The 24,679-nt window shown below is 35.2% G+C and overlaps 1 protein-coding gene across 1 annotated transcript in view; it reads right to left on the bottom strand.

Moving 5' to 3' along the window:
• Positions 1–24,679, bottom strand: part of Pgant5 (polypeptide N-acetylgalactosaminyltransferase 5) — a 325,123-nt gene that overhangs the window by 112,291 nt on the left and 188,153 nt on the right. The window contains exon 7 of the mRNA XM_090394846.1: positions 10,652–10,803. Coding sequence (XP_090250972.1) covers positions 10,652–10,803 — 152 coding nt within the window. The remainder of the gene's footprint in view (positions 1–10,651; positions 10,804–24,679) is intronic.

The following is a 24,679-nucleotide window of genomic DNA, read 5'->3' as shown; positions in this document are numbered from 1 at the left end:
TATCCCTTAATAACCGCATAAAATCCAATTCCTTCCTTCCTCCCATGTGTCCTCTCCTCCTTCCAGTCAATGTTACCATAGTTGAAATCATCCATAATAATTACCCTCCTTCCACTCATTTCTTCTATTTGTTTATGCATACTATCTCTACCATCTATTCCATCACCTGGTCTATAGCAGCACCAAACTGTATATTTTGTTCTGCTAGTTTCAATCTCACACCAAACAGCCTCAAATGTGCTCTTTTCTCTATCCTGCAGTTGACTGGCCCTTTACTGAGTTTGAGACCATGGTCTAGTCTGATCTATCCCAATTTAATTACTAGCTTATCATGTGGAAATTTATCAAGGGCCTTTCCAAAATCTAAATATACTACTGTGTATGCATCATCCTTATCCAATGCATTTGCCACCTTTTTATAAAGCCGATTGCTAAAACACAATCTTCCTTTAAAAAACCCATGCTGGCCACCAAAGAGTATTTTTCTGTTGTCAAACCAATTTGGAATCTTGGTCCTAACTAACCTTTCTAACACTTTAAGCACAACTCCACACACACACACACACACAGAGGCTAGCCTATAATTCAAAGTCTTAGTCTTATCGTCTCCCTCATGAATTGGAACAATTTTGACCTATTTCCAATTCTTTGGAACTTAGACCAATGCAAGACTCATTTTCAAAAGATATGCAAAAGCTATTGTAAATTTCCTGTAACATTCCCTCAAAGCATGTGGTGAAATATCAAGTCCTCAATTCCTCGAATACCTCCTACTCACTAGCAGTTCCTCTTCCTCCTCCCTTCCTACTGCATTCAAGTTCTGCATAATGTAACATCCACAAGAATGAAATATCTTTATAAATTACTCATTAAATACCTCAACTATATCCTCTGCAGCAGTTATCATTCTGCCATTTTCACCAATCAGCACCATCCTTCCATAATCATTCTTTCTTCTACTGGCCACATATCAAAAATATTCCTTAGGATTTTTTTTAGCCTTATTAACTAATTGCTGCTGATTCTGCACTTTTGTTACCCTTATTAAGTGAGTCACCTGCTCTTTGTACCCCTCATGCAATTGGTTGTTATAACCACTCATCTTGTGCTTCTTCCATAATACTTTCTTACAGATTGCATACCTTACCTCTTCATTCATCACTTTCACAACTGTTCTATTTAATCTCTTGACCATTGGAATGCATTCTGATATTGCCTCCACCAGATCACCCTTGAGGGGGGGGGGGGGAGCAGCACTGATATCCTTTCCGTCCAGTTCATCATTCCAAGTTACTGCCGCAAGTTGTTTTCTGAGCTTTTCATAATTACCAGCCTTATAATTCCATGTATATCCCTTTCTGACAGAAGTCCTCATATGGCTGGCAACTCTGCAAGTGATCACTTCAGGGTCAATCTCACCAACTGATGGAAGATTTGACATCCCCATTTATAACATCAAATCCAATGCCACTGAACCTTGTGTGTCATCTATTACATACTGCCTAAGGCAACTGACTCTCAAAAACTCCAGAAATTCATTTTCTTTGTCTCCAGCTGCAGTCTCTTGATTGTAGTCTATATTGCCATAATTAAAGTCACCTACAATGATCACTTGTTTCTTGCTAAGCAGGATAATTTCCCTATACATTTCCTTCTCATTACTCTCCACATTATTAGGCCTATAGCAACACCCAACTAAATACTTCAACCTGTTCACCTCCACCTCACACCATACTGCCATTATCTGCACATTGCAAATCCAACCTTATGCATAATTCATCTGCTACCATCAACAGTACTACTCCTCCCTTTCTACCCTGTCTGTCTTCACAAACAATATCATATCTGTCCACCTCTATTCCTGTCAGGATGTAATCATGTCTTGCTTATATCAACAATTTTGGAATGAATAAACTCAATCAAGGCAACAATTTAATTCCCCTTATTTTGAATACTTCTGGCATTAGTAAATAAACATAGCAAATCATTTCTGGTTCTACAAGTCCTACACACGTCACTTCTCCAATGTCACCCACTCAATACCTTCCCCAGTCCCTTTCTCTATATTACCACCAATTGTATGACTTTACTCACACCAAACTCTCCCCTCCCATCCCAGGCTTTCTTGATCCTTTTTGGCCCACTCACACATTCACTTCTGGATCCAGCATCCACGTGCCTCATAAAATGTCTCCCCATCCACCCTGACTCATCCTGTTTCCACCCTCTCATTTACTTGACTCATGATGCCCAACTCTCTATTCACAAGCCTCCCTAGCTACTTTCTGGCTCTTTCACATCACCTTGCACCACCTCAGATCAATTCATTAGACATTACTTCTCTTACCAGCAACGATCTATTCCAGCCAACTCATACCAAATCCATTTAAATGCAACCCATCTTCTTTATACAGTTCCATCAATCCCTTGTTCCCTTCATTTCACACATTTACAAAATGCACCCCTTTCTCCTCACCTGCACTAACACAGCATTCATAATCTTTCCTTGCTGCCTCAATTCATCATTATCATACCTGGGCAACACACTGTTATCTTTTACTCTCCTTAATAACCTCCTGATATTCAATCTGACATTTTCCTTGTTCCCATCCAAATAATTTATTCCTGCTACAACCACCAACTCTTTTGCTCTCTTCTTCCCCATGTCCAAAGCTTCAATCACTCTGCTCATTCTGCCTAGGAAAACAAACCTTAAGCACCTTCTCATTCCCCACACCTCTAATAATGGGATCTCCATAAAGAGCCACTCTTGAATCAATCATTACATTTTTCGCATGCCATCTTTCCTTCCACTCTTTTTCACTTTTCCATGTGTGAGGGTAGTTCCATAAGTTTCTGGCCTGACTAACTTTTAGAGATGATAGAAAGAAAACAACTCTTTTCACTGTCACTTTTCAACATAATCTCCCTTTACTTCAACACACTTTTCACATCTTTGAATTAACATTTCTATGCCCATGAAAAAAAATTTCATCTGTATTTTTGTCTACATAATGGCCTAAAACTGCATCTTTCATCTCATTGTCACCTGCAAATTTTCTTCCTCAAAGGTCTTTCTTCAGGTTCAAGAAGAGGTAGTAATTACTGGGTGCTAGATCTAGATTATAGGGTGGGTGTTCAATCTCCTGTAAGCCACAGTTCTTCACTGCAGCCTTCGCAATAATAGCCACATGGACTGGAACATTGTCGTGAAGCAGACAAACACCATGACTCGGCATTGCTCGTCTCTTTTCCTTCATGGTATCATGCATTTTGTGCAGGAGTGAAACATAATATTCTGCATTCACACTGGTATTTCTTTTCTTGAAATTAATCAAGAGAATTCCCTGGCAATTCCAAAATCATCTCCAGTAACAACGGATTCCAGCACTTCTCTCTGATTCCCTTGGCAAAGCCCTAAACACTTGTGGGAACAGGTCACATGATTCTCTTTCTGAATTGAAGAGAGAAGTCGGGAACCCACCTTGCATTGACCATTGTCATGTGAAGTTTCTCAGGAATGATGCAAAAGCCAGTTGTTATAGAAAGCTCTCAACTTTCTATAACAACTAAGTTAAGGACATCTCAACCTTGCTGAGATGTCCTTAAGCTTCAGCCATCTGTCATTGAGCAGTTCCTCCTCAACAAGAGAGACATTTTCCTCAGTCATTCATCACTTCCACAGGCTGACCATCATGAAGATCATCGATGCTCTCTCCCTAGGTGAAACTGTTCAGCACATTCCTTCAAGGTGGAATATGAAAGAGAAGCTTCCCCATAAACAGCATCCAATTGCTGTTTGATAGCACTTGGAGAAAGCCACTTTGGCAAAAAAGTTTATCATAGCATGGTACTCAATTTTTAACATTACAGCCACTCAGTTGCCACGTGTTAATTGAACAAGTGCCTCCAACTGAATGACGCAGGTAGAGTTGAAACTGGTACACTAAGCTCTCCATAGATGGTGCTATGTCACGCATGCCATTTTAAAATTGGCACGAAATTTGTATGTCAGGCCGGAAACTTTTGGAACCTACCGCATACGTTCATAATTATTTTCCTTTCATTTTGCATGCACTTCATCTCTTGCCTCATCTTCATCAACTCTGCTTTCATGTCCAGATCTAATATATGGTAATATGAAGATTCGTGTCTGATATTTTCATGCAGTTTCATATGCTTCTGGTTACTTTTGGTAGTGCAGCATCTGCAACAAATTTAACACTGATGTTGTAACAAAGATCTCCAAGCATAATGAACTGACTCGTGTATTTACACCTAAGTGACATTTTGACTATGTAGTTGAAGCTGCAAATCATGTACTTCATGACGACCTGGTACAACAGCAGTGGGCACTCTGGATGTATCCCAAGACATCATCATGGAGCTCTAGTGATTATTGATGTGAAGGACTGGCAAAAGCAAAACTACAGTTCCTGCTAATAAGAGTGACACACCAGGTTCAATATCTTGTATCATACTTTGTGCAACTTGACAAGAAATAAATAATTCAGGTTATGCAGAACAAGGAACTAATAATTGACTATCTCCACATGGCTCTGATTCTATGTGATGTAGATGAGTTTCAACTAACTCAACAGTATTAAGAATAGGAGTCTTATTTGCAACTGGAATTAACATCAGATCTTGGATCAGATTGTCAAAAGATGTCACTGCCTGTGGTTCCTCCATTTCTATTACAGTATCTTCATTTTGTTGTGATCCTTCTATTAACACTGAATTCTGCACAGATAGAAGTAAGGTGGACTAGGACATATACTTGAATGAGAAAGAGAAATGAGTCAGTGGATAGTTAGTTCCTGACAGCTCTGACCTTCTCTTGTAAATGACTTAATTGGTCTATAAGTATCTTCTGGTGTCTAGTTCGTTCATTCTTGATGATACATTGGTCTTTATGCCTTTATTGTTAGAACTACTAAGAAATCTACTCCGAGGTCTTCCTCTTATTCATTGGCAATTCTGTGCTATGTTTTTCTTTGTTGCACCTCAGCAAGTAACAAGGGCCTTGTTACTTGAGTCATGTTCACCCTTCTCCTGAAGATTAATATTGGAAGTATCCTAATGTGCAGTCTCTGTAAAAAAATCTGCACATTCAGATCTTTAGCAACAGTAAGTAATGAAGAAAGTTGGTCCTATGAAATGTTCACTTCATCCTTGCACATAAAATCTATTATCATTTTTAAATTGTGTTCTTAATATCCTATTATTATTATATATATATTTTTTATTATTTTTAAGTTCTGATTTTCTTTATATATGCTAAGAATATTTTTACTCCTGTTAGTTTTACACAAAGTATTGCACTTGAATATTTCATTTAAAACAAGCAGATATGATAAATTTCACTTGCCCAGAAATTTTCTTCTTGTTTAATCCTTTATCCAAGTGTGAGGAAACAAAGTTTGCACATGAAGCATCTTCTTGACAGACTTGTATATAGGGACTAATGACTTCAAATTAATTGCCTTAGTATCACATAATGCAAAGCACTTGGATGTGTACAATGCTATGTATTATGGGAAGGGCCACTACCCAGACCAGTTTCATCCTGTATTGAAGTCTCATCAGTGGGAACCAGACCCAGGAGAGATCCCAAGGTTGAATCTCAGAGTTCATTCATTACATGGCAATTAAGGGGAAGAACGCTAATGGAAGGATAACTTTAATAAGGGCTGATGATGATAGTGGGGTGACAGAAGCAGACAAAATAGGTGAGTTACTGAGTGACCACTTTGCAAGAGTATATTATCCCATTTAGGATACTGCTGAGAAAGATGTGAACACTGAAGTTGATGAGTTGCAAGTACTTAGGATATTGCAAACTCTCAATGCAAATACAGCCTGGAGTAGATGGGATATCAGTTTGTATTTTATGAGAATGTGCAAATGAACTGGCAATGCCTCTGAACTAGGTTGTTTAACTTAAGTCTCAGCTCTGGTAAAGTTCCAAGGGAGTGGAAGAAGGACAAAATCATTCCTTTTCATAAAGGAAGCTCTAAGACTGCGGTAGCAAATTATAGACCAATTAGTATCCCAGGAATGATAAAAAGTAGTGGAAAAGTTGGTCAAAAGAGAGAATTCAGGAATGGCAGATAATAATAATAATAATAATATGACCCTCTATGAAGGGCAGCATGGCTTTGTCAAGCAGGGTCAGTCATGCTTTACTTACCTTTTATAATAAAGTAACAGCTGAGTTGAATAAAGGGCATGACTGCACGATGATACCGCTGGATTTTTTTAAGGCATTTGGTAGGATACCACATGGAACTCTGTTACATAAATTGAAATAAATTAGGATGGATATGTAAACTGGTGATATGGATACAAGGGTGGCTGATGGATAGATATCAAAAAGTAGTACATGGAGGAGCAGAATCCAAGAGAAGGCAGGTGACTAGTGGTGTGCTACAGGGCTCTGTGCTTGGAGACCAATGCTGTTTAATTTGCAAATTTTTTTTTCCTCTATGTGATTCCCACCCACAAAATGTATACAAACCTATACTACATTTGGACTTAGGATTTTTTTTTCGCTTTTATTATTATTATTATTATTATTATTTATTTTTTTTTTTTTTTGTATTTTTTAAAATTTATTTTTCACATAGGCCAGAAACCCTTCAAGCCACTTCAGGTTTCCAATAAGTGGGGATGTGGTCTCACACCAGGCAACAAAGCTTATCTTCCACCTAAAGACAATCACAAACATCCATGCCCATGGCAGGATGATTCGAACCCATGACCTATTCGTTGAAGAGCAGGTAAGTTATGAACGTAAATGATACAGGAAATAATCTGAAAGGAAATATTCAGTTGTTTGTTGATGATGCAAAATTAGGTAGTATAATAGTTAATCAAGGTGATGTAGAGAGTTTGCAGGATGATTAAATAGGCTGACAGCATGGATCCAAGACAACAGGTGTCAGTTTAATGTGGAAAAGCATCAAGTTATGCATTTTGGAATAAAAAGATTACAAGCTGCATATCTCATGAATGTGTACTCCAGGAAATTGATGAAGCTGGAAATTTCGGGGTGGTGCCAGATAGAGTAGAAGCTTATAGGGAATATTGCTAGGGTAGCCAAGGTAGCTCATAGGATAACTTGGTTATTGAAGAACCCACTAACAAGAAGAGGTAAGAAAGTTATCCTACCTCTTTATAAGACCATGATACATCCAACATGTGAACTACTGTGCTCAGGTCTGGTCACCAGGGTTTCTTGAGGACGAGGAAGTGGAGGAGAAGATCCACAGGAGAGAACAAGATTATGATTGGTCTGTAGAATGTTCTTTATGAGGATAGATTGATGGTTTGCAGGTTTCAAATATTAGTTGATAGGTGAAAAAGGAAGGATATGATAGAAATATTTAAGTCACTTAAAGGGTTTTATAGAACTGATTCAGAGGAAATACTTCAGCACTTGACTACAAGGAGCAGAACAAGAAGTCATCCCTGGAATTGGAGTAAAAGTGTGGTTAACAAGGGTGTAAAGACTAGATTTTTCACTTGGAGAGTGGTGAATGAGTGGAATGGATTGCTAAAGTCAGTTGTGAATTCTGTGTGGATAGTTTGGATCTCACACAATGAGTAAGGACTTTGTGGAGGTGCCCATGCAATAATAACTAGATGTTACTTTACCTGACTTTGTTTAAATAAACATTATCTGAAAAGATTTTCATGCATCTAGGTATCTATAACTGAAGAGAAGGTATAGCAAGGAGTTCCTCCCATGATCTCCCCTCCACCAACATACAGATAGAAGCATTTAAAAAAAGCCTTCACACTTAAGCCAAACACAACCCAAGTCCTCAAAATGGAATACATGAATAACATATGCATCTATGGTCACAAAGGCATACCTCAATACCTCCACAAACACTAAACTATCACCCATACAAAGAAAATAAAGATTATGGATACGCCACTTTGAAATTTGGTTATAAGGTTTACAGACACCTATCCATACCACCTGCTATCTCCTTTCAGTATCAATCTTAAAGAGAGATTTAGAAATTTTCAAAACTTTCCAAACATTAATTGTTAAGCCTGGTCATTCCTGCTGATGAAAAATATTTTAAAAATTAGTACGAATCCTCCAGTTTATATTCTAATGAAACTACAGTGGGAAATTACTCAGTAGAACCATTTATAAGTTCACCTTCTCTTTTCTCTTCTCCTGATCTCTGCAGAAGAATGAATCTCCAATTATTGTCAGCATGTCCTTCATAAAGTTTCCCAATATTAAAATCATTTATAAACTCATAGAGGAGACTTTCTCATTTTTATAAATCAAGATTCAATAATACGCAAAATGAATGTGAATGTTTTTGAAAAGGAATCATTCTAGAAAGTGGAAAATAGAAACTTCTATATATACTGAAAATTAATGCATATAATATTGTTCTAGCATACATCATTGTACTGTTCAATCAAAAGTAAATTCAATTGTTTACTGCAGATGGATTAATCTCATCCACTCATCTCATCTCCCTTTATAATTTTGTCCTAAGGCTTAATATAGCCAAGAAAACTGTTTTCATAAATGGTGGTTAATCTTACCTCCACAGTTTGCTATAAATGTTCTGGCTAGTTTGCCTATTATGTGGGATTAAATTGCCAAGGATCTGTCCTTCAGTAAAAAAAAAAAAATCCTCATTAATGTTTCTATACTAGAGAGGACTTGAACCCAGGTTTTTCAAAGGGAATCATACTACTGATTGTGCTATGGAGGCTAAATGGATTAATATAGAATCTAATCATCTCCAATATGTGTTCAGCATTATAGAATCTAATCATCTCATTCTATCATCTCCAATATGTGTTCAGCATTATTAGCATACTAGAAAAATAGGCTCTATGTGTCTTTGAAAAACACGATGATATGAAGAAAAAAAGGAGTCTGACCTTCTTTACAACCAAATCATTTATGGTTATCCAACAAGTTATTTACAGATTGGTGTATGCAGAGACAGCCACATGCCATTATTGACCTCAGATATAAAGACTTCATTTCTTTACCAAAGAAATGAAATCCATTGATTAGACTTTATGATGCATAGCTTTTATACTGAAACTGTAGACATCAAAATCTCTTATATCCTAGTTCAGATACTTCAGAGCTTTTTATGATCTCCAAAAGACAGTATTATTGGAAATATCTGGGATCCATGTAATTTAATATTTTTGAGGTAAGGCTTACACAGGTCAGACTGGGAGAAGTTATGAAATTTGTGAAGGTGAACACCACAGCTATGGTACCCATAAATGAAGGGATAAAACCGATTGTTACTTCTCATGTTTTCATGGAATACTATGAAATGAGCTGGCTTCAGTGCCAAATCTCAAAAGCAACCTCCTGTTAAAGGAGTGGCACAGCTGTGTGCTTGCATGGCAGTCTAAGTAGGAATAAGAATCTCATTCTGCAAGACACTCGAAAATCACATCCCTTTTAGCAGTGTATAGATCTTTCTTATGCCAGCAATCACTTAAGCACTTCTTATGTGAAACAATGAACTGCATATGACAAATGTGTGAACATTGCTCTCAGTTCTGCATTTGTGTTAAAATGCAATTGTTTTCTGTCCGGTCTTCAGAGATTCTAAACACTTGTTTTCTAGTTAATATAATCTTTACTTTGATGATACTCTTAAATAATTGACAACAAAACATGTCAGGGTTCTTATTTAAATAAAAATTATTCCTAATGATATTCTCAGTAACTTACTGCTTTTTGTTCTAAATTACTTATGTTAGTTGTGCATGGATTTCTTTGAGGGGGGGGGGGGGTTCAGTTAGACTTGAAAGCTGATTCAAGTCTAACTGAGTGGCTAATCATATACATAGCTTCCTGCAATCCATAAATATACATTTTCTAGATTATTATAATAATAATTTTATTATCTATTATAATAATCCCATCTAGAAAATTATTATAATAATTTTCTAGATGGGAGGGCCCCCTTTGAAAAAAAAAAAATGTGAATCCTCTGCTGCATATTAACTTCAGGAAAAAACCTTTCCAATAAGCAGACATTTCTACCTTTAATTCATTGACTATTTTTGTGTTTTGTGACCATGCATTAGTGTTGAAGGTGCATAATCTTTAATAATGCTTTTAAATAATTCTGTTGTCACTTCTTCTGATGGCAAACTACCAGAGAATTATGTAGTTATTACATTACTTATATGCTATTATTTTATTTAGTTAGTCATTATTAACTTATGGTTAATAAAAGTAATTTACTTACATAAAAAATGCACAGATTATATGAAATGCTCTAACCTGAATCCAATTTGTGAACTTGCATTTCAGCATGGTATGTCAGACTCGTTAGAGATAAATCTATTATATAAAAAAGTTTGACAAGCACAACACACAGCTGGTATGTAGTCAACTAAAGATGAAATGTACTATCTTATCTTCATCAATCATTTTTGAATGACATTGAAAATCAAATATCTGAAAGCTTATGATTTGTTTGAAAATTATCTATACCTAATTGGCTAGGCAAAAATGAAAAATGGTAAGCAATTTTGAAAGGAAACAAAATGAGACAAAATTCTGGGAATGAATTTAACCTGCAGAATATATGTCAGAAGACAATCTAATAAACTGGAAGATATTTTGTACCTATCTTCAGCAACCCTTGCTAACAATGGTTCCAGCCATCCCTGGGTACATTCACAGTGAGCATCAAGAAATGTAATCACCTGTCCTTTAGTAACAGCAGCACCAAGCAGACGAGCTCGTATTAATCCAGATCTCTTTTTTGTCCTCAAAACCTTCAGAAGTGGAGAAAAACACAAATTAAGCAAGTTCATAATCTTGTTTTTTAAAACATAACAGAATATAAAAAGGTTTTAACGGCACTTGTGATAAAATAATGATTATTAGACACACGTATTCACAAGAATAAAGATAATGTTATTATTGCAAATATTTTGGCTAAAAATCAACAGGCCATCATTAGTGCATCAGCATAACCACAGGGTGAAGCTAGCCCAAAGAACATCAATTCTGTTTACAGAGCAGAGTGCCACCATGGTTGCAAAATAAAATGGGATTGCAACTGAAGTTAAAACTAAAATAATTTTGAAATACAATAAAATAACAAAATGTAGATAAAAAAAATGATTGAATAACAACATTATATATTGTTGGAGGGGAGGTGCATTATTGATTGCCATTTATGAGGATGAGACCCTCCAAAACCTTGGGACTGGAAAACAGTCATTCCAATAACTTTGTGCAGTACAGAAGTGCTTCAGCAGTCTTCAAATAACTGCTTAAACCTAAAACAGCACATGTAAAAGGCAAGTATTGGACCAGAGGATCTTGTGGTCAGTGTCGACTCCATGCTGAGCAAGACTAGATTTTTCAGGTTTACTGTTGTTGATATAAGAGGGGTGTTCTTGTAGTTTTTTTGACTGAACATCCTGTCTGTCCAAAAAACCTGAGAAGGATGCTGTTTATCTTTTGTAGATGATAACCAGGAGAGGAGACTTTGTTGATAGGGAAGAATGTAAGAACAGAACTCTATCTTTTCAGAATCTCTGTATTTGCCTCTGTATGGAAAACGGACTCGCTGTACAGGTTCATGGTTCTTAGGATTAGGCTTGTACATGTCCAGGATGTGTTTAAACTTCCTTGAGGTGAAACTATTCTGTAGCATGATGCATTGGATGGTGCTCAGTTCTTGTCAGAGGTACTCAGAATTGGAGCAGATAACACGTGCACTAGAGCAAATATTTGAAGATACCTATTTTTTTGAGATGAATGATGACCTGAATCTTGTATGTAGAAGTCTGTGAAGGAAAGTTTATGATGAACAGATGTTGAAAATATTGCAGATGGGATATGGGAAAGGAGAATTCAGGAAGGCTAATCTTCCAGCCTTTTTTCATGGTGAAGTTCGTGCGTGGGTGTAGGCTGTTGATTTTGGTTAAGAAAGTCAGAAAATGCTTCTAAGTCTGGCCAGATGGTAAACACATCATCTACACAGCATACCCAAAAGGAAGGTTGAGGTTGTACTGAAGAGAATAGGGAGTCTTCAAGACACAAAATAGAAATTGGCAAGACTTCTTATAGAGGTTCTTTCAATCTGTTTGTAGAATTAATTTCTGCAGATGAAATAGCCTGAGTGTATGACAAACAGTGCAACTATTTCCAGAGGGAATGCCTCATAATAGTTGGAGAGTGTCAACCAGAGGTACGCAGGTAAATAAGGACTGGATGTCAAGACTGTGATATCTGTAAACTGAATGGCTAGGTTTTTTTATTTTTGTCAGAAATTCTGATGAATTTTTCCAGACTTATGCATGGTCTGTACAGGAGATTAAAGATGAACTAGGAATTTGGCTAGGTGATCTATATAGTCAACTATGAGTCTGAGTGGGAATCATTTGTCGATTTTAAACTGTAAAGCCTACAATTTAAACAAGTAAAAATGGTTTAACCATTAGCTCATAATTTGAGGCAGGTACTCTGTGCTAGAGATAGCAAATAAAGAAACATCTGTTCAGGTGAAAACCCAAAAGATTGTAACTTAACAAATGAATACAAAAATCATTTAATTACAGATACAATATAAATCTCCAAAACTTTCAGCATAGATAAATTATCAAAGGGATTCAAAGTAGGTGGATGTAATAGAATTTCAAACCTCTCCTCAAATAAGTATTGAATTTTCTGTTCAGTGTTGATGCTAAGCTCAACTGGACATATGTGATTCACCCTAGTAGATGAATTTTTAGTGCCCACTAGTCCTCAACAGAAAGGTGAGTTTGTTCAAAATAACAAGCAAGAGGACAGTCAAGAGGGACCTGATATATACCAAGAAAGAAAAGAACAGTAATCTGTCCTTGGTGGTGGCAGGTAAAAAACTATACAGTTTGTTATAGGGTATGAAGGTGACATTCACAGAGGTTTTGATTGTTTGTATTTTGAGCAAAATGCTGTTACAGTGAGGTGAGGATTAATGAGTATGAAAACTATTATGGTGAATCTCAACATCTCTGGTCTTGCTCGGCACAGCAGTACATCTATTTTGCAGACTAGCTGCTAGACACTACACAAGACCAAACCAGTAATGCATGAGGTTTCCAATTATAAGCAAATAATTCAACTGCCAGACTGTGCTTGGAAGGAGTTTGAGTATAGTGGTGTGCAGTGGCCCTGTCACAATGAAAAGAAAATGGGTGCTTGCTCAGTTAATATAATTTTAATCATGTTTCAGTTAAAAAAAAAAAAACTCCCTAAGAAAATAATACAAAAAAAAACCTTCCACATCCATGGTCTTTTGTGCACTACCACTTAGACATTGAGACCTAGTATGGTATTTCTAATGGTAAATAGTGGTCACAACTGCTGTCAACTTCCATACTATTATACTCTGTAATATTCCTTCTGCCAAATGGTGGAATTTATTCAATTGTCAGATCCAGCATCTCATTATCTGAGAAACCAAAACTAAGAATCTCCTCTTTTCAGTCTGATCTACCTCAAAATTTCCTTGCCTGTTCAGGTGCATTCATTTACTGTTGCTACTCTCCAAATTCTAATAACCATTGGCTCTTTGATTATTTATCTTTGATGCTCCTGTAGTCCAAATCAAATAGTGATTTGATTTGGACTACAGGAGCATCTTCAAATTCCAGTGATCACAAAGATGGAAGAGATACCAAAGTATTTGCATTAGCAAAATTCTTTAATAAATTTGGCTTTCTACATACCAGAATGCAAGATAATTCAGAAAGATGCCAGAAAAAACATGCTGAATACATCTTGCATATTACAATGGTAGCATATGAAAGGACTTCAGCAATTTCTTCTCTTTTCCAGTAACTCTGGCACAGAGTTATTACTGGAAAGGATTGATTACTATTTTCCTTGGGTTGATTACTGTTTTTATTGGATCCAAGCAATTGCTTTGACCAGATAACTGAAATACTTCTTAATGGAATGAAGGCCTTCATCCTAATTCCACTCAAAATTCCAGATTACTATCCAAGTCTTGGTTTTTAGAAAAGTGGATCAAGGCAGTTGACCAAACAATTTGGCATATTACAAATAGCTCAAGACAAAACTCCAGCTTCACACTCTGCCTACAGTGCAGCTTGCAAAAACCAACAAATTAGACTTTGAAAATGTGCAGAAACCCTACCCCCTGTTCAAATTGCAGTCAAGCCTCCTAAATCCCTTGTTGAGACCACTGGGTGCAACTTCCTGTAAATTTGTTTTTGGACTTGATCAAACTGGAATACAAAAGAGAAATTTGATTCTCTGCTAAATTGTCTTCAGTCATATGGTATGACAGAAAACTATTTAAAATCTCACTTAGTTTGTTTCACAGTGATGGTGCAGCTGTTATGATGGGTCGTAAAAACTGAGTTATGTGGCATTGCACTAATTAGAACCGATTAGAATTATTCAGTTGGTGATACTGTGAAATCTGTTGCAGGTTATTGACAGATTTAAAGCATTTATTGGCTTCATGTTGTGCATAGTGCATTGCCAAAAACTGCTAGAGAATTGAAAGTGTGCACAACTTGCTTGATACTGAACTATTAAAAATCGGAAGAATTTTATAGCATCGAATTTCACGTCTATTTTGGTTGTTTGAAATAACTACGAGGCATTAGTTCATAATTTTCAAGAAACAAAGAATGATTCAAATCAATAATTATAAGACCTAAGTTTGCAGGAACATGATATATATCTCTACAGTGCAGATACAAAATAGAAGTTGTACAATTTTTTCATGAAAGACAATTAGCTTTCTAGGACAATATTACAAATATGACAGATTATAAAAAGTATTCTTCAATCAATCCGAAAGCTTTCTACAGAATTTTAAAACAATCAATAGAAAGCAGGCTGTTGAAAAGAAAATGCTGATTTAGCAGTGTTGGCTAGAATATTTGATAAGAAACATTGGCCTGAAGATATGAACTTTCAAGTGACATTTGGTGAGAGTGAAGTTAAAGAATTGTCAATTAGACTTTAGTTAAATAAAAGTGATACAGTTTATGAATTTGAGAAATATCTAACTGAACAGATGGTTTCAAAAAAAAAAAAAAAAAAACATTTGACGAATGCTCCAAGTACGATATCAACTTCAGCAAGTGAATGTGAACAAGGATTTGTGAAAATACTTGTTCATATCAGTTATGAAATGAGAAAAAAAAATGGCTAATAAAATCATTGTCAAACAATAAAATTTGATTGATGAATCAACTGACATTTAGCAACAAATTAAAATTAATCATGTACATTTGAACTTGTGTATTGGACAGTGAGCTCAGCTGTAAATTTATTTTTGGACTTGATTAAATTGGAAAATGTCACTGCAAAAAGGGTTAATTGATTCTCTGTCAACTGTGCAAGCAAGTGAATGTGATTGTCAAGTCCAACCAGAGCTTCATTTATAACAAAAACAATTTCTTAATTACTATTTATTAAAATTGTAGGTCACTGCTGACACACTTTGATCCAGCAAATTATGTCAGAAAATGTCATTCAGCAATAGACAAAGGAGTCAGCATATTGTGATGGATGAGAATTTAATAAAATTTCGTAATTTTCTGAAAAAAATCACATTTATTTTTATTATTTTTATACACTTGTATACAATAAATTTATGCTTAATAAACCATGTGTCATCTACTTATTTTGTTGTTCTTTTCTAAAAGATTTTCACACTATGAAGTCACAATTCCTTTTTGCATCATTTTAATTTTCAATTTTCCTGCTAACAAAGAATGAGTGGTGGCATCTATTTTTTTTTAAACAAAAAAAAAGCACTATATATATATATATATATATATATACTCTATAATATAAAATGATAAGCTTTTGTTGTAACGTTTTTGTGTCCCGTTTTTTTTTTTTTTATTTGAAAAATTTTGAAACTCAGGGCTATCCTGAGTGTCGCGTCTTCAAAATTCGAGTCATCAGAATTCAAGGAGAACAGGCCTACCAGTCCGGAACTCAGGGGGTTGGGTGGCGTATGCGCTGGGGCCTTTCGAGTCTTCAAAATTAGAGTCATCTGAATTCAAAGTGAACAGGCCTACCAGTCCGGAACTTGGGGGGGTTCCCCTTTTGAGTCTTCAAAATTCGAGTCATCAGAATTCAAGAACTGGCCTACCAGTCCAGAACTCGGGAGGTTGGGCGCTGTAGGCAGAATTCAGGAAAATTAATTGCTAGCGGCAATAAGTAAAATGAAATTGGACAAATCAGCAGGCAATGACCAATAACACCAGAAATAGTAAAGAATTTAGGAAAGAAAGCCATAAAATTTCTATTACATCTATTTAATGTCATATGGAAAAAGAAAATTATTCCCAAAGACTGGTAAGTAGCAATAATAATCCCTATATTTAAGAAAGGGAATAACTGTAAATTGAAAGGGAATAACTGAAAACTATAGAGAGATTTCGCTTTTAAGCATTCCAGGAAAATTGTACACCCATATTTTTAGAATAGAGACTTAGGAATCAAACAGAGGATACATTGGGTGAAATGCAATATGGCTTTTGAGAAAATAGAAGTACACAGGCTCTTATCTTCAATTTTAGACAAATATCAGAGAAAACATTGGAACATGGAAAAGAAAATGAATATTTCATAGATTTTGAAAAGGCCTTTGATCGAGTTCCTAGACATTTAATATGTAAAAACATTAATGAAAAATGAGGTACAAGATAACTTAACAGTGGCCATACAAAGTCTCTATAAAAGCAATAAAATTATGTCAGAACCTTTTCATTATAGTAATGGATGAATTTTAAAGGCATGCAAAACAAAAACAAAAAAGTTTCACCTAGGATATAGGAAACTGGAGTTCACATGTGGCTTTTGCAGATGATGTAGTGATTCTAGCAAATACAGCCAAAGATTTGCAGTACAATGTTAATATTTGGTATGAAGAAACAAAGAAAAGGAATATGACCATAAATACAAATAAAACTAAAACAATGATCATATCTAGAAACCAATCAAAACACATAATAAAAATAGAGAATCATGAACTGGAACAAGTCCACTCCTTTAAATACCAGGGATCATATGCTATCAAGTTCATATGCGTCAAGGAGATGGTAGACTAGACATAGAAATTAATAACAGGATAAGTGCAGGAACAAAAGCTATTCTATTGAAAGGCCCTTTCCAAGATTAAGAAAGAAGTTACCCAGAATACTAAAATGGCAGTGTATCGTTCAGCGTTTGTAGCAACATTAACATACAGTTACGAGTCTTGGTGTCTAACAGGAAATGCAAATAAACTGCAAACAATCAAAATGAAATATCTTAGGAAAGTGGTGCAGAAAACAAGATCAGATCAAATATGAAACCAAACTATAAGAGAGAATCTTCAAGTTGCATCTCTGAAACAATTCATAACACAAGCCCAAATGAGGTGGTTTGGACATCTTACTCGAATGAAAGAAGGAAGAATAGCAAAAACTATATATGAAAGCCAGAAAATAGGAACAAGAAACATAAGCGGGCCCAGGAAAGGTTGGCAAAAGGAAATTAAAGAAAAATTAGAAAAGAAGGGAATTAACTGAAAAGAAGCAAAAGAACAAGCCTTGGACAGGACAGCATGGAAATCTCTTTGGCAAAATCTTTAGATGCTTAAAAGCATAAGAGATCATAGACAAAAAAGAAGAAGATACTAATGCTTCATGAAGAGGATGCTTTGACTGTAAGCATTGCATCACATTTGTATTAATAGCCCAGGTGTGTGGTCACAAATACGGACACCTTTGAGCTCTTTGAATACATACAGATGGTGCAGCAAGTCAAATTGTTAACATTCCAGTGGTTTTAAACCATCCAGAAGGCAAGACAATAACACCCAGAAATCAGTGCCTGTGATTTAGTTATTGTGCCAACCAATGCAACTGAACATTGTCATTTGTCATGAGTTACTGTTTTTGTTTTGAGTTTTATCTGTTTTGCATGCATGAAGCATGACATGATGTGTTTAGGACACTGATATATATATACAGATTTTTAATATATAACTTTCTATAAATAATTTATAACTTTTTTGCCCATAAACAGTGTTGATGATCTAGTGAATGCCCCGTTTTCTTCCAGAGCTTTTGCAGATTGTATGATTGTAGTCAAAGGAGGTAAGCCTCCTCTTCCAAATTTACTATTACATTTACACCTTTGAGTAATTCAAATATACCAACAAAATATAGCATTCTTCTTCATTATTGTTTTTTAATATATCTTAAAACAAACACATCATTCCCCATTCTATGCAGATTTGGTTACAATTAATTGATAAATTAAAGTATTCGAAGCTATCTCGCAATTAACTGCATTGGACCAATTAGGATAGAGCACTGATGCACTCTTGTAACTTTCAAACATCAATAAAAATAAAATCATACAAATTGATGTGAATTAGCATGGGTTGCATAAGCCACACAACAGCAGACCCAACTGAAATGGGTAAGCATTGCCACTGATTATATAGCATTCTGCTACAACATACAAAGGAAACAGAGTCACAATTACAACAATGAAGAAGAATTCACCAGCTCAGTACTGTTAGCTGTCAGTGTTTTCCAACTGAGATGTAACAATTTTTTTTTTCCTTATTTTTTTAAATGAAAGGAGTCACAAAGTTTATTTTCTTTAGGGTGTCATATAGGCAAAAGGATTGGAAAGCACTGGAATAAAGTTAGAATTTTTTCCCATCTCCATAAACAAATATTGATTATGTAAAAGTAAGATTTGTGTATATGATGGTTGATTTGGATATCCCGAGATCTGAACTCCATGGAGATGCTGTAAATAATAATAATGAACAATTTTTCAAATTCTTATGAATTTACTACAGCCTATCTATTTAAAGAAGTGAAGAAGTGTCATTGTTCTATACAATATATATACAATATACGAAAACACAAGATAAAAGTATAACCCAAACAACAAGGAATCAATATGTCAAGTTCCAATCCCATACATCTCCAGCATTTCAGAACCGATTTCAAGAATTCTGAGGAAATATTATTTAGTAACAATTTTTATTCCTATCAATAAACTATCAACATATTTTTCATCTTCTAAAGATAAATGATTTCCTATGTCTCTTCCAGGTGTATACCAAGTTCCATGTGACTGCCATCTTTCCTACTTTGGATGAACTGGACGCTCAATAGAAAAAAGAATATAAGAATATCGATCATATATTTTCCACAAAAATTCTGATAAATCTGAATTAGCTAAACATGGAAAAGAGACAGACCACAACATTCTTTGGTCTGAAACATGCCTTCTATATAGATGTCGGTACAAATTTGAACACTTATTTAAGGAGAATGCTGAAGCCATGCTTCACCACCCTAACTTGAATCAGAATGACTGCCTATCCTTATCAAAAATATGGGAAAGTTTGATTAGAATAACACATTGTTAAATGTTTTTTTTTTTTTTTTCAGTTACTATTAAAACCAAGAACAGTATTTTATAAAGATCATAAGGGTCTTAAGAAAGCAACTAGATACTACATCTATCTGATGATCTGTTGAGTATGATATTATAGGTCTTTATATATATATATATATATATATATATGCGCAATATACATGTTTTCCACAAGAGGAAAAACAACCACGACGCCGACCTAAATCATGGTGGATGGATGATATCAAATTTGCAGAAGTGACATGGGAAAGAAGAGCCATGGATAGTGTCTTGGAATAATTTTGGAAAGGCCTTCATCCAGCAGTGCATCGACAATGATATGCAATTTATTTTTACCCTGTTCTGATTAACCTTTTCTTCAGTCATAGCATGGCGCTATTGATGATTTAACATCACGCGGCTAATTCTATTTCAAATAAATCAATTGTTTGCATTCTACCTTGTAACAAATGGTTTTCAAGCCACTGACGATGGTCTGTTAATTTCAGATTGAAATATATAGCAGTATATTTAATAAATAATTCTTTTACATTGTGTTTTTGAGTATAATTTTATATATTTGTGTATAAATTTATATATATTGTATGATTATATTATATAGTATGATTTCAGCAGTAACAAAACTATTTTCTGAAAACAGATTTGAGGAGTGAGTTGTTGATAATAATAATTTTTTTTAAATTCATGACAAATATAAGATAACAGAATATTATTTTTCTTAAATAAAATCTTTAGCATTTAAAAATCAAATGAGTGCAAAATTATTTTTGTAAAGCAGCAATTTTCAAAACTAAAATTCAATGTGAAATTCTAATACAGCATGTGATCAAATATAAGTCAAGAGTATCAGCTCATTTAATACTCATGTGAATTTAGCAATTTTTATCTGTTTCATTGTATTTCTCCTTAGAATAATTAGTTTTTTTATAGTATATTACTACTCATTATTGTGCATTTATTTGGTATATTTCCTGATATTTTGTTGGAATACTGCATATTAAAGTAATACTGTAAAATGGCAAAAAAGGAAGGCTAGTCTGAAGTGTGAAACTGTAAACAAAGAATCTTGTAGTGAATAATATCATGCCTTTTCAGAAACAAATGAAGATATCAAGAAGAATCAACTTTGAAATTAGCAAATTATTACACATAGGATGAGGGAATAGAAAAAAAAGTCGAAATGCAATTAGAGATATGTTGGAGGAACGTGCAAGATAAGCAGCAAAAGGAGAAACAACAAAATATTGAATCAGGTAAGTTACTGCATAATGATAATTCCTCATCAAATTCCTGCCATGTATTCTCAAGGGGTGTACAGGATATTACACTACTACATGAAAAATTTACATCATTACCCACTAACTTCCTATCTACAATTTTCCTCCAAATCAGTTTGTTACTTGTCAAGACTCCAAAATTATCAGATCTTATATTTCTATCATCTAAGGCATTTTGTACCATATTAATCCACCTATATCTTGGTCTTACTCTAGGTCATGTTCCTGCCAACCTGGCAGAGAACACTTGTTTTGCTAATCTTTCCTCTCCCATTCTGTTTAAGTGACCATACCACCTGAAATTAGCTCTGCTAATACATTCCTGGATGCTGACAATGCCAAGTTCTTTCCTAATATCCTTGTTTTTAATATGATATTGCCATTGATGCCATCTGTTCACATCTCTACTCTTTCTTTGGACTCTCATATCTGCGGTCTCTAGTCTTTGGTCAAGTGTTTTACTTCTGACCAAGCTCTCAGATCCATAAATTAAAACTGGTTTGAACACAGTCTTGTATACAGCTAATGTAGTGTTCCAACTAATTTCTCTCTTATTCCATATGAATTTATTCAATTGACATACTACCATACCAGCTTTGTTGATTCTGTTGTCTATTTCCATATTTAATTTACCATCTTAACTAAAAATCGTGCCTAAGAAGCTGAAATCTTTTACTTGTTCCACGGGTTCTCCATTCACAACACAGTTGACATTTTCAACGATTCTGCCTATTTTCATTGTCTTTGCCTTTTTAATGCTGACCTTCATACCATATCTATTACAAAAGTTATTCAATTTAGTCAGGGAATCTTGCAAACTTGTAGCGGATTTATTTAGAAGTATAACATCGTCCGCATAAAGCAAAAAGCTGACATTAACATCTCCAATTTTGATATCATGTTTAATATCACTTTCCTTCATAATGTGATCCGTATAGATAATGAATAACAGAGGGGATAATGTACATCCTTGTCTCACACCAGATTTAACATTAAACCATCTTCCTGTACTTCCTTCAATTCTAACTGCCGACTTACAACTCAAATAAGGACTAAGTATTGCTTGATATAATGCCCCATTGACAGCATATAACTGTAGCATATTGAATAGCTTCTCTCTTGGCACCTTGTCATATGCCTTTTTCACATTGACAAAACTTAAATACAGATCTTTGATATATTCCCATGATTTCTCAAATATTTGTCATAAAGTGAAGTAAAGATCTGATCCTGACAGCCACTATTTGGCTGGAATCTGGCTTGTTCTTCACCAAGCTTTTCTTTCACAATTCTTCTCAACCGTTTCTCAAGTATACTTGCATAAATATTACCAGGAACACTCAGTAGGGAAATACCTCTGTAATTCTCACATTCAGTTTTATTTCCCTTTTTATATATGGGTACTATGAGAGCTCTACTCCAATCAATCAGAAATTCGTCCCTTTGTCCAGGCTTTCTGAACTATGCAGTGCAGACACTGTAAGACTTTTATACCACCATACTTCAGCATTTCTGGTCGAATATCATCTACTCCGACTGCCTTTCGACATTTCAAGTCTTTGATGGCTTTTCCTACTTCAAGTATGGATATGTATTCCTGACTGTATGTCTGTTGAGTGTTTTTTACCACTGTGCTATCACTGCTTGTTTCATTTAGCAATTTTTCGAAGTAATTACTCCATACTTCAAGGATATCTTTTTCTCCCATTTTCATGTCACCATTATCATCTTTACTCCTTTTACAGCACTCTTTCCTCTATTTCTAAGTTTCTTCAACAACCTACAGAATATTTTGCCACCTTCTTGATATTAATTTTCTATTTTCTTGCCAAAGTCCTCCCATGACTTTTGTTTAGCTAGTTTTACACAGTGTTTAGCGTTCTTACATTTGTCTCTGTATTCTCTAAGAGCACATGCTGACTTATTTGCCAGGAACTTTTGATATGCTTTCTTCTTTCCTTCACTGCCTCTTTAACTTCCTGTGTCCACCATGAAGTTCTGATTTTTCAATCCTTGCAGACAACCTCACCACATGCTTCTCTGGCTGAATCAATCAGGATTTTCTTCAAGGCTTGCCACTGAATCTCCAAGGTTTGGTTATTGCTCTCAAACACTTTCATTTTTAATTCAATAATCATTGTGTATTTTAGTCTACAGTTCACATCTGAGAGCTGCTCAGTTTTATTCGCTTTAAAACTTTCTTACATGTTATTCTTTTCAATTTGAAATTCAATTTTATCCTGCTCAAGACTAAATAGTGATCACTTCCAATTTCAAATCCTCTGTATACTCTGGTATCCTGCACCAGAGAGAAAACATCACTATCAACAAAAACATAGTCAATATTATTCCTTGCTCTTCTCTCCATGTGAATTTGTGCACATTTTTATGTTGAAACATGGTATTAGTAATAACCAGGCAATGTCCTGAGCAGAAATCCAACAGGTGTTTGCGATTATTATTAGCTTTGTTCTTTTCTCCAAATTTTCCTAAAATATTTTTGTATGTCTGACAATCATTTCCTACTCTGCTGTTTAGATCCTCAACGAGGACCAACTTTTCCTTTTTCATTGTGTCAGTTGTTTTCTCTAAAGCCTCAAAAAACTCCTCCACTCTTCTACCATAGCAGAACCTTCTGTGTGACCATAGGCACAAATAAATCTCATTGTCCAGTTCCCCATTCTCATATTTGCCCACATCACTCAACTTGAGACTACCTGCCATTCAAGAAGATTAGCCTCATATTTAGTATTGAATACTATCGCTACTCCTTTTCCTTGATTGTCATTGCCTGAATATAACATTTTGTATGTGTTGCTCAGAAAGATCTCACCTGTTTTTTTGACTTTTTTGTTTCATTCACCCCCTATTATGTCAATCTCGTACTTATCCAATTCCTCAGCTAGCTCCATTCCTTTGCCATTCAGGCTTCTTATGTTGATAGTACCGATCATTAACTCTGGTGATTTTGAGTTAGGGGTGTGTTTTCAGATTTTTTCCAGTAGCTGACTTTTCATTGTTTGCCCTGGTTCCCTGGCAAAAACAACGGGGGCCTTGTTTAAACAGGTGTTGCCCCAGCCGGCATGAAATTTTGTCATGTTGTACCATCATTTTGTATTTTGCTTTAAGCCAATAAGAATACAATCTGGTTGGCTAAATCTCAAATGCCAGCCCATGCTCGTTCGTTCGGTATCCAGGTAGATACCCAACAGGGTGCACCACGAGAAGGTGAGGATTGGACATTAGGTCAGAAGCCCTGTTCGGTTCTCTGCATTCCTTTAAAGGCTCTGTGGAGGTCTCCTCTCAGTATACAGCTTTGACTGCACCTCATAATGATAATTAGGTAAGTAAAATTGATTATAACAAGTAAGATATTATATGGTATGGATATTCAATTATAAAACATGCGATTCCATGACTGTGTTAGTACTTAATGTATAGGCTTTGTAGAAATAATGGTTGTGAGTTCTTGGATGTGGGTGTGAGTTTGAAGGAAGAATGGATTGATATAAATGGGATGGGCTGCACTTGAATGTGTTTGGAGAAGTTATTTAATGGTATGAGACCTAACACTCAGAGTCAGGAAGACTAGATTATGATGGGAGGATTGCTGAGAATCAGTGTGTAAGGGCAACTATGTTATGCAAAATTATTGATACGACATGCTTAATCTTGGAGCTTATTATGATGAAAGAATGATGTGCTCATCTAATTTGGACTTATTGAGTATGTGCAAGGATGTCTGTATAAGTGAAACATTAGGTATGAACAGCAATCTGAAAGTTGTTCAACTGGATCATACAGACTACATAGGTGAGTATTCAAAAAGCATTGTAGTAACTTATTGCATCTATACACAAAGCCAGGAGTATCAGGGATAAAGGGGTTGAGTTTGTTACCTTAGTGAATAAACTGTGGCTTCAGATTATTGGCATTA

Source organism: Typopeltis vanoorti, chromosome 6, assembly GCF_054136105.1.
Source record: "Typopeltis vanoorti isolate ZY-2024b chromosome 6, IOZ_Tvanoo_1.0, whole genome shotgun sequence".
Lineage (NCBI taxonomy): Eukaryota > Metazoa > Arthropoda > Arachnida > Uropygi > Thelyphonidae > Typopeltis > Typopeltis vanoorti.
Note: the sequence above shows the minus strand (reverse complement) of the source record. Positions and strands in the feature narration are given on the sequence as shown.